The sequence below is a fragment of the Bufo bufo genome, chromosome 1, assembly GCF_905171765.1.
Source record: "Bufo bufo chromosome 1, aBufBuf1.1, whole genome shotgun sequence".
Taxonomy (NCBI): Eukaryota; Metazoa; Chordata; class Amphibia; order Anura; family Bufonidae; genus Bufo; species Bufo bufo.
The window spans coordinates 263,297,610-263,308,675 of NC_053389.1; the positions used below are offsets into that span (position 1 = coordinate 263,297,610).

General features: G+C 42.2%; 1 protein-coding gene across 2 annotated transcripts in view; it reads right to left on the reverse strand.

Annotated features, from left to right (window-relative positions):
- Positions 1-2,561: 2,561 nt before the first annotated feature.
- Positions 2,562-11,066, reverse strand: part of EFCAB6 (EF-hand calcium binding domain 6) — a 180,030-nt gene continuing 171,525 nt past the window's right edge. For both annotated transcript variants that reach the window (XM_040439180.1, XM_040439181.1), the window contains 3 exons: positions 10,672-10,856; positions 8,320-8,469; positions 2,562-3,082 (listed from right to left, as the gene is read on the reverse strand). In XM_040439180.1, the coding sequence (XP_040295114.1) occupies positions 2,960-3,082; positions 8,320-8,469; positions 10,672-10,856 (458 nt within the window). In that variant the 3' untranslated portion in view covers positions 2,562-2,959. The remainder of the gene's footprint in view (positions 3,083-8,319; positions 8,470-10,671; positions 10,857-11,066) is intronic.

Genomic DNA, 11,066 nt, shown 5'->3' on the forward strand with positions numbered 1-11,066 from the left:
TTCTTTCTAACACACTCTCTAAAGGACACTGAGATAGCTCTGCCAGAAAGGCTGCCCTCGATGGCCCACGATCGTTGCCTCTGCCTCGTACCCCCCTCCCTGTTAAATAAAGACCCTTTATTCACTTAACTGATCCCTGCGCCAATATCCCTCAGCACTGATTATTATTGCACTTTTGTTCTTTGTGTAGTGCGTGGCTGGAGGCGGGATAGGGGCGTGGCTGGAGGTGGGAAATGGGCGTGGCTGGAGGTGGGACATGGGTGGGGCCTGGAAGGGGGCCCTTGATTTATTTTGCCTGGGGGCCCTGAGGGTTCTCAGTCCGCCCCTGATCACAACTTGTAGACAGCTGTGGTGCTGTTTTTGGAAAGAAAGCAGTTATATTTTTCTATTCCTGGGAGGTATTCTTCAACTGCCAGTGATATGGTCTTGACCCTGGTAAGTTCTAATAATGCTAAGACTTTCTTAGGGCCAATGGCACACAATAGTATCGTGGGATGTAATTGTGGTCATCTCACATTAAAGAGAACTACCTGCTTAAAATCAAGAAACCAGCAGTAAAGATAGGTATGCAAATGAAGCAATTAGAGTGGCATGCTGCCTTAGGGTCCAAAATTTGAGCTCTACTAGTCTTCAAACCCTCCCTACCATGCTCATTGTCATCCCTATATAACCTCCAAGTCTTGGATGTGTATTCTGCTTGGCTTCAGTACTGTGCTGTGCATGCCCAGGAAGTAAAACCTTGCTGCTCCGCACAAGAATAGGGAGTACAAGGCAACAGTGCAGGGGCATCTTTATAAGGCCCTTCCCTGGCAGTATAACCCAGTGGCATTGGTGGTGGTTTAGGGACCTCAAATGAACTGATCAGATGTGGTTAAGCTATATTTACGTAGAATGAAAAACCACTTTATTCTTTTTTATTATATATTTTACTATATTGTGCAAAACTCACAAAAAAAGTGACCTGGATGGATTTCTGGAGTGTAATAATATTACAGGCTATGGCTACCAGAGAGGGGTCGTTGATCCAGGGAGTTATTCTGATTGCCTGATTGGAGTCCGGAAGGAATTTATTCCCCTGAAATAAGAGAAATTGACTTCTACCTCATGTGGTTTTATTTTTGCCTTCCTCTGGATCAACTTTGCATGATAACAGGCTGAGCTGGATGGACAGATGTCTTTTTTCAGGCTATGTTACTATGTAATAATGGGGCAGATTTTCTATTGCAAATAAATTTGAATCCTAGCGCACATGACTTACGCCACATTAAAGGACATCTGTCAGCAGATTTGTACCTATGATACTGGCTGACCTGTAACATGTGCTTGGCAGCTGAAATTTTGTGTTGGTCCCATGTTCATATGTGCCCACATAGGTAAGAAAAATGATTTTTTAATATATGCAAATGAGCTTGTAGGAGCAATAGGGGCATTGCCGTTACATCTAGAGGCTCTGGTATGCCACGCCTCCTCCATTTTGATTGACAGTGCCAGGAGTGATCACGTTTCCCCTGCCTGGCCCTGTCAATCAAAGTATCAGATCACACTCTCCCCCATCCCTGCAGAGGACGGAATTGTGATGAGGCCATAGACTTCTACTGAGCCCATCTCCTGCAGCGAGGAGAAAAAACGTGATAAGTGAGGGCTTCTCTCTCCTTGATCTAGCAGTCAATGGAGCCCTTAGTGATCCTTTAAAGGAATTTAACTTTATTCTTCTCTGCCCCCTAAAAAATTTCATAAAAAGACCCTAAAAGCAGAATAGCGCGCTGTACAGATAATAGCTAAACATATAAATATTGTCGAGCTGTTTTTGTATTACATGTGGCAGATAAAAATTTATACTTTTATGAACTGGACTGAGTAAATGTTGCCGTAAAACCCAGCAAACAATGGGAATGGTTAAAGACTAAAAATAATTTCAGTCTTCGGTTTAAATGACGAGCTTGAGAAATTTCTTGCATTGCACGAATGCCGATACCTGTATTAAGTCAAGTTAAAGATAATGCTACAAGCCATATGATAATTTCCTGCTTCAATGACTTCAATTTCGAGTCTATTATTTCCTCTCATGCATGTAAATAATTTTTTCTGATTCCAGACAAATATGAAGCAGCCGTACAGAGTGATGCACGGCTTATTTGGATCCTGTTATATTGTAATGAAACATTGTTCCTGAAAATATGCTCCATTATTATAAGGCAGAACTGTAGGGACAAAGGCCCATCGTAGATTAGTTTCACAAAAGCAAATAATATTCCTAGTTTTTTTTTTCATTTTATTATTATTATTCAGGAAATGGCGGTCTATCTAATTCGTGACCTTATCGTGACTTATAATAGAGGCAAAATAAATGTTATTTTTAATCATTTTGTTGGTTCTAAAATGCTTACATTTTCTAAATTCCATAAAAATTAGGAGAAATGAGGAGAAAAAAACTTTAAAAAATAAAACAATTTATGTAGTCAAAATATATCATATCATCTATACTTTTAAATTAAGTATTACAATTATAAAAAGCTTTTGCAAATGGCATAAGCACCAAAAAATATTCTTCATTGCAATTTAATATATCTTTTCTTCTAAAAAAGCATTAATTAACAGATTTAATGAAAGCACAGGTAATAATATGTTTCATTTATAACTTCTGTGTGGTTGATAATTAAAAAAAAATCCATTACACACCTCTTCATTTACTAGGGAATTTTTTTTATTTTAGTTAATAAATCTATTTTTTTAAGAGCCCTTGTTATTCTTGTCTTACTAATTTGTTTGATGAAAGCCAAAACTTTTCATTAGCATGGAATTTGGAAACCGTGCTTGTTTTCTATTAGTATGTTATTTATCAGGCAACGGCTTAGGGCCAACGTTAACTCTGGCGATTTGTAAATTCATTTATGCCCTTTTTGTCAGAGCAAAAAAATCAACTCACACGTTTTCAATGAAATGTTCACATCACATGTAATTATTTCAGGAATTCACTCAAAAAGTCATTGTAAGATATTTTGGATTTTAAATCTTTGTCGAAGTAACCAAAAATGTGGAAGAATTCATCCTCGGAAAGGTTGACGCCAATTTTCCGCAGAACCTGAAATAAAAAAAACGAACATTGATTACAATAATCAAACATACTCCAGGTACTAAATGGAGTCAGGTATGAAAATCCAGTTGGCTATAGAATTTAATTGTGCCTAAACTAATTTAGGAACACCCTGAAAGTAATTTTTCTAATATACTTTATTTTTATTGATTTTCTAATTTTACCACGAAAAAAGACCTCTGAAGTTCGGGCCTCCTGAAGCGCTATTCACTGCATTGCCGCAAGCCCTGGAGGAGAGGAGGATGGAAGTTGTAGTGGCTCTGGAAATGACAGCTATTCACACAAAGCACAGTGGTAGACCTCACACTGATACCATCCTTGGGCCAGGCAGTGACAGCAGAGTGCACCCTTTCTTCCAACAGGGCACACCCTAATGTTGGGGCTTCAGTCAGATGGTAGTTGGGGTGCCCTTGGTGTTAAGTGTTTTGTAAGGGATCAGACCCCTAATGTTAATAAGACCCCCAATCAGACCTCAGATTAGACCCTCAATGTGAATAAGACCTCAGTTTAGACCCTCAATGTGAATAAGACCTCAGTTTAGACCCCTAATGTAAAAAAGACCCCCATTCAGACTTCAGATCAGTCCCCTAATGTGAATATGACCACAAATCAGATCCCCAATATGAATAAGACCACAGATTAGACTCCCACTGTGAAAAAGACCCCCATTCAGACCTTAGATCAGACACCCAAGGTGAATATGACTCCCAATCAGACAAAAAAAACTAAATCAACTTACCTCTCCTGCTCCAGATGCCGCTAGTGCTCTTAAGATCCAGCTCTTTTCCTGATCTTCCTGCTGCACTGTGCTGTGACCTGACGTCACACAGTGTGAGGGCACAGAGCGCGCTAGCGTCCTCATGCTGTGTGCAGGTCACTCCACAGTTTGCGGAGCCCTGCAGGAGTAGACCAGGAAGTGGTGAGTACCGAGCCCACACAGGGAGAGCTGCATTCACCGCCCCTCGCTCCTCCTGTACTAATGAGCACTTCCAAAATGGAAGAGCTCATTAGTATTCGGCCCATAAGATGCACTTGGGGGGGGGGGGGGCGTCTTATAGGGCAAAAAAAGGTAAGTCTCTCTTTACTAAAGTGAAGAATGGGATTTGTAGTACATCCAACTGTATTATAGGGGTTGTCCAGGATAAGTCATCAATATCAGATTGGCGGGGGTCTGACACCCGACACCACCACCGATCAGCTGTATGAGGAGACAGTGCGCACGTGCCATCTCCCGTCTCTCTTCCTGCTCACTGCTGCTTTGCAATAGACAGCAGCAGTGAACAGAAAGCTCGCCGTCTCCTCATACAGCTGAATGGCGGGGATGCCGGGTGTCAGACCCCTGCCGATCTGATATTGATGACCTATCCTGAGGATAGCATCAGTGATGGGGGTTGTGGTACCCCTTCCCTCTATCTTTCCAAAGTCTCTCTCTCTCTCCTGAATCCAAGGCTGGCAACTTGTCTGTAATTCCCAGGCTGAAGGGTACAAGATTAAGATACGGCTGGCCAGCACCAGTCAAAGTGTGGAAGGGTGTATTGGCAATGTTCCCTTTCACTGCAGCAAGTCTCTATCAGCCTTAGGCTACTTTCACACTAGCGTTCGGGTGTCCGCTCGTGCGCTCCGTTTGAAGGGGCTCACGAGCGGCCCCGAACGCATCCGTCTGGCCCCAATGCATTCTCAGTGGAGGCGGATCCGCTGAGAATGCATCCGCCTGCCAGCGCTCAGCCTCCGCTCCGCTCAGTGAGGGGACACCTGAACGCTGCTTGCAGCGTTCGAGTGTCCGCCTGGCCGTGAGGAGGCGAGCGGATCCGTCCAGACTTATAATGGAAGTCAATGGGGACGGATCCGCTTGAAAATGACACAATATGGCTCAATCTTCAAGCGGATCCGTTCCCCATTGACTTTCAATGTAAAGTCTGAACGGATCCGCTCAGGCTACTTTCTGACTTAGAAAATTTTCTAAGTAATAATGCAGACGGATCCGTTCTGAACGGATGCAAACGTCTGCATTATCGGAGCGGATCCGTCTGATGAAACATCAGACGGATCCGCTCCGAACGCTAGTGTGAAAGTAGCCTTAAACAAGCACAATACCTTGCTAACTGACTCCAGTGCACAGCCATGCAGATTCTGGACCTTCTAGCTTTTCTTTTTCTCTCTCTGGAGAAATTTCATTTCTTGCTGTAAATGTCTAAGAGATGATGATTCTCTGGGACTCAGGCCTAGTTTTCTAAGGAGTGAGCACGTGTACCTACTCTCTCTTCCACAGCTAGCACACAACACTCTCATATTGAACTAGGGGAGGAGGAGGGAGGAGTCCATCTCCTAGCATCCTAAAAGGGGCTGAGTCAGGATAGTTAAACCTGACCTGTCCATGCAGAACCAATTATCATAACAACAAACTCATTTGCACTTACTCTGTTCTGGGGTATTGCAACAGCGCATAGAGTATCAGTACCCTGCAGCCATGTATGAGGTATACGGATTCTGATTGGTACAAAGTGCTCTGCTGTGTGCTGGCAGGAGCACACCTCGCTGCTTCTGCCCATACTCTCCGCTGAAAGCTCTGCCATAGAGCAACAGTGCAGGATACCATACACCAACGTTCTATGCAGAGTTTTCAGCGGAGAGTGCAGCGAAGACAGACAGCACATCGCTGCTCTTGCCTATCCTCGCTGTGCTCTGTAAAAACCTCTGCATAGAACATTAGTATCCCTCAATGGCAGAGGGCACAGGCAGAAGCAGCAACGTGTGCTCCTGCCAGGACATCGCTCAATGCAGCACATATTTTACACATCGGAATCCATATACCGCAGCTATAGCTGTGGTGTACTGATTATCTATGCGCTGTAGTGAATAGTGCTTCAGAAGGCCTGAACGTCACAGGCCCGAACACTTTAAAAAAAAAAAAATTTTGTTGGATGTTTAGATACACTTTAAGTTAGGTTCTGTTGACATCTGTATCAGGGTTTCTATTTTAAACACAACAAGGTGCTAGATACGTCACACAATGGACACCTCCATCACTCTATGGAACCCGTTAACTTATGATGTGGAGTGTCAAATTGTACCAACTAGTATTTTTTTCCATTAAATTTGACGGCATCTTCATTGCAGATATGAGCATACAGTAATCTTAAGTATTCAGATCAATTTTTGACTACAAGGGGCAGTTTTCTAGTAGCACTATAGTCCAGTATAGTATTCTATTAGTATTATAGTGTAATAGAGCACAGTGTTCTTTTAACAGTACTATAGTATAGTACAGTATAGTATTCTAGTAGTACAATATACTGCAGCACAATATTCTAGTAGTACTATATTATACTAGTAGTAATATAGTACAGTATAATATTCTAATAGTAATATAGTATATAGCACAGTATAGTATTCCTCTAGTTATAGAACATACCGTAGTATTCTATTACAGTAGTATTATAGTATAACGCTTTATAGTGTTTTAGAGACATTTGGCTCTTACTCCCCTCACATGTAGGCTCTCCTGCTATTGACAGCAATAGAAATTACTGTGTACTAGTGGTACCAGGGACACTGGTACCACTAGTCAGAACAGTCAGAACACTTCAGAACACTGAGCTAGAGAGCTGCCTCATCCTCCTCTCCTACTTGTCAGGGATTATGATCCTGAACACAGATGATAAGATCTTCAGCTGGATCTCCGTAGGAATGGAGTTCATGAGGAGACATGAAGAACAGAGAGAACAGACTGGACAGTCCATGGTAATATGGCGCTGTGGTAATGGAGACTGCATACAAGTGCTGCTGCTAATTAGTTACACACCCCACCATCCTCTCTGTACTTCATGTCTCCTCATGAGCTTCATTTCTACAGAGATCCAGCTAAAGATCTTATCAGCTTTATTCAGGATCATAATCCCTGACAGGCAGAGAAGAGGCTGAGGCAGCTTTTTAGCTCAGTGTTCTGAAGTAACTTGTCATCCTGTGTGATTATGACAGGTTTTATATGTACTAATAGGATGGCGGACATTTTATTTCTCGCCAAATGATTGGTCCTGAAACAAAACAAGCCATCATTATATATTTATAATAAAGTAATATTAAGTATTTTCAGTAATGTTATTTTCTTAGGTCACCCGGCACCCCCGCCAATCAACTGTTTGACAAGGAGGTGGCGCTCCATACAAGCGCTGCTTCCCCATCTTTACACTGCGCTTCATTTCCTGTGAAGCGGTGGAATAATGTAATTACATGTACTCGCTCCATTCACTTGAATGGAGCAAGTACTTGCATTACACTGCACTTCCGAGACGAAGTGCAGCAAAATGAACAGGAAGCGGAGCTCGCAAGGGCTCCTGAGAATAGGTCATCAATATATATGGCTGAACATCCCCTTTAGTTGCCGGAGAACCCCTTTAACTTCAGGGCACAAGCCATATCGCTAGGCCATATATGAAAGAGAAAACTTCACTTTCTCTATTCAGTGGGGTTCGACACCATCTGCCATATTTGCAAGTGTCTCATGGCCTACAGAAGATTGAGGACCACTGGTGTAGACAGCCAAGGGAAGGCTTCATATAAACCAGTGGTTCATGCTCCATATACTTTTTGGATAACTACTGTTAGCACTATACCACAAGTAAATCTGTTTTATATTGCTTTGATATATCCTATTTCTTTCTTTTGGATTTGAAATGATGGCAAATCCCCACATTCTCTCGCTTAACTGCGTTTCTTTTTCTATTGTCCGATCAAACAAAGGGATCCAAAAATTACAAAAAAATAAGAAAACTGATACTCCAGCCATCTGTCTGATAAGCTGTGGATCTGTTCCAAAGATCAATAATGTACATGATCAGACCCTTCAACCTCCATCCGCGTCAGATTAGACCCCCCCAGCCTCAAATCAGCCTCCCATCAGAAGTCCCAGCCTCTATTAGCCTCAGATCAGCCACCCATCAGACTCAGCAGCCCCAATCTGCCTCAGATCGGATCCCCCAGCCCCCATCAGCCTCAGATAAGACCCCCAATCAGACCCTATCAGCCTCAGATTAGACCCCCAATCAGACCCTATTAGCCTCAAATCACACCCCACAGCCCCCATTAATGACAGCTTCCATAGTGGAAGCAGTCATTAGCATTCAGACTATGGGGGGGAAAAGTGCATATTATAGTCTGAAAAATACAACACTTTGGCTAAGCTTGATGGTCTTTTCAAGGGAACCTAATGAACATTTGTATAATACCTGTTTAAAATCCTGAATGTTGATATAACCACTTCGTGTCTCATCGTAAGTCTGGAAAGTTCTTCTCACTGCTCTCCAGTTGTTAAGGATCTTCGGCTGGATTCTGAGCATGGCATCTAAAAAATGTGGTCCGTATAATCCAGTGCTGACCTAAAGTTTGATAAAATATACGATGAGTCTTAACAAGTATAGCAAAGTTCTACATCATATACGGTATACAAATTGAAGGTCCCTTCAAGAAGGTTTCAAAGGTCTGGATGTTTAAAAATTCCAAAAAAGAGAAAAAGCATGAGGATGTGCGATCTCTGCTTTTTTCTGTTTTTTTTTTATTGTTAGATAATATTACAAGAAAGAGAAAAGGCTTTAATGGACACTAATAAATTGAAAGTATATGTTATCCAGATGTATGGGTATCTATTTACAATTAATTCATAACAATAACACATATGTCTGTCCGGGACCGTCTGACTGCAGTGTCCATCAATGGGATGACTAACAGAAAATCCAGAAAAATCACTGTCTCCATGAATACCACTTTTTCCTCATATAGCTCCAGTTCTGAGTTCCCAAGAAACATTTTGTAAAATTATTCTCAGTGCTGCTGTCATTCCTGCATGTTTTTCAAGGGAAAAAAAGGGCAGGGTTGTTGCAGAGAAGGGCTATTTTAAGTTTTTGTGATGACAATAAATCAAAGATGATCATATACCAAAAATATACTAAAACATGATTTAGAGAACAGGTCTTCTTCTAAAAACCCTCTGTTTGCAGTTTTTAAAGGGGTTGTCTGGCGGAGAATTATTTTCTTAAAGGGGTCAGAATGGCATATCAAAACAAAAAAGAGAGATACTTACCTCACCAATGCCCAATGGCTCCAGTTCCAATGATTACAGAGTCTTCATTGGTCTCTGCTTCTTGGTCTCTCTTGACAAATGCTCGCTCAGTCAATCACTGAACTTCCTCAGCCTGTGATTGATTGAGTTGGAATTCCCTGAACGTTGAGAGGGACCAAGATACAGAGACTAGCTGGGATCCAGTAACTGGTGGAATGGGTGCAAAGGTGGGCAAGGGGGAGGGGACATTTTTGTGAGGTGTGTATCATGTTTTTTATTCTAGGAAAAAAAGAAATCCTCCAGCAAGGTTGTCCGCTGTTAAAATCCAAGTTTTAGGGTCCATTCACACGATCCGCAATACAACCGGCCGGCACCCCCATAAAACTGCCTATTCTTGTCCGCAATTGCGGACAAGAATAGGACATGTTCTATTTCTTTCCGGAGCCGCGGACCGGATGATCGGCGGCGCGCTCCGGAAATGCGGATGCGGACAGCACACTGTGTGCTGTCCGCATCCATTCCTGCCCCACAGAGAATGAATGGGTCTGCACCGGTTTTGGATAATTGCGGAACAGGTGCGGACAAATTCTATGGACGTGTGAATGGACCCTTATTCGGTATACATTAAAAGTACAGGAACACAAGCCATAACAGGTTGATGCGTTTCCACATCAAGTCTTAGTCATAACCATAACAGATTATGAATAAGACTTGATGTGGAAACGCGTGAACCTGTTATGGCTCGTGTTCCTGTACTTTTAATGTATACCGAATAAAACTTTTTCCTATTGTAAGTTTTCTGGTCCCTGAGCTCCGTGCACGTCTCTTGCTAGCTGCAGGTGAGCTGATAAAAGTTTTTGCGTACTAAAATGTTTTTTATTCTGTTATGCCTTTGTGACCGTTAAAAAAAACAAAAAAACATTAGCCAGACTACCCCTTTTAACACTGGTAGAAAAGTCAATGAGAAAATGTTGTGCGTTGTAGATTTCTGTTCTCAGTGTTTTTGAATTAAAAAATGCAGTAAAAAACACTGTAAATGCAGTGTTTGAATCTCGATAAAATATGATGGAAACTGACCTAACAAAGAATGGACAACAATGAGGTGTCTGATACATATACTGCTTCTATTAAATTTAAATTAGAGGGGCAAAGGTTTAAAAGTAATATCAGGAAGTATTACTTTACTGAGAGAGTAGTGGATGCATGGAATAGCCTTCCTGCAGAAGTGGTAGCTGCAAATACAGTGAAGGAGTTTAAGCATGCATGGGATAGGCATAAGGCTATCCTTCATATAAGATAGGGCCGGGGGCTATCCATAGTATTCAGTATATTGGGCAGACTAGATGGGCCAAATGGTTCTTATCTGCCGACACATTCTATGTTTCTATAGGAAATTCCCCCACCTCCATGAAGCCACGACCCCATCGCCGGCCGGGAAAAAAACGGGGGGAAGGAGAGGTAAGAAGTTGGTAAGGGAATCTAATTCTGTGTAGCGAGCAGATATGGTGTCTTTACTACATACCGGTATGCGTGGCTTCTGCAATTTCATCCTCTGTAGGAGTGCATTTTTTTGAGGTGTCGTTCCAAGTGTCACATTTCGCAGGAAATCTGAATAGGAGACTTTCCCATTGTTTCTTAAATCATATTTCAGTGTTAAATTCTCAAGTTCCTCCTCAGAAATATCCATGTTAAACTGCCGCAGAACAGCTGCAAAAAGGTATGCAAAGCTATTAACATAAGGTAACATACAGTACATCATCACTTACATCACTCACAGACAGAGGAGGCCACAGCAAAATGCAACTGGGGCCATGCCATGCTTCCTGGAATGAAACGGTCTGGAAGGCGTATTTTCAGGACTACATCCAAGGGCTCAATGACTGATTCCCCTCCCCATCATTTGGCTGCCTTCATGGC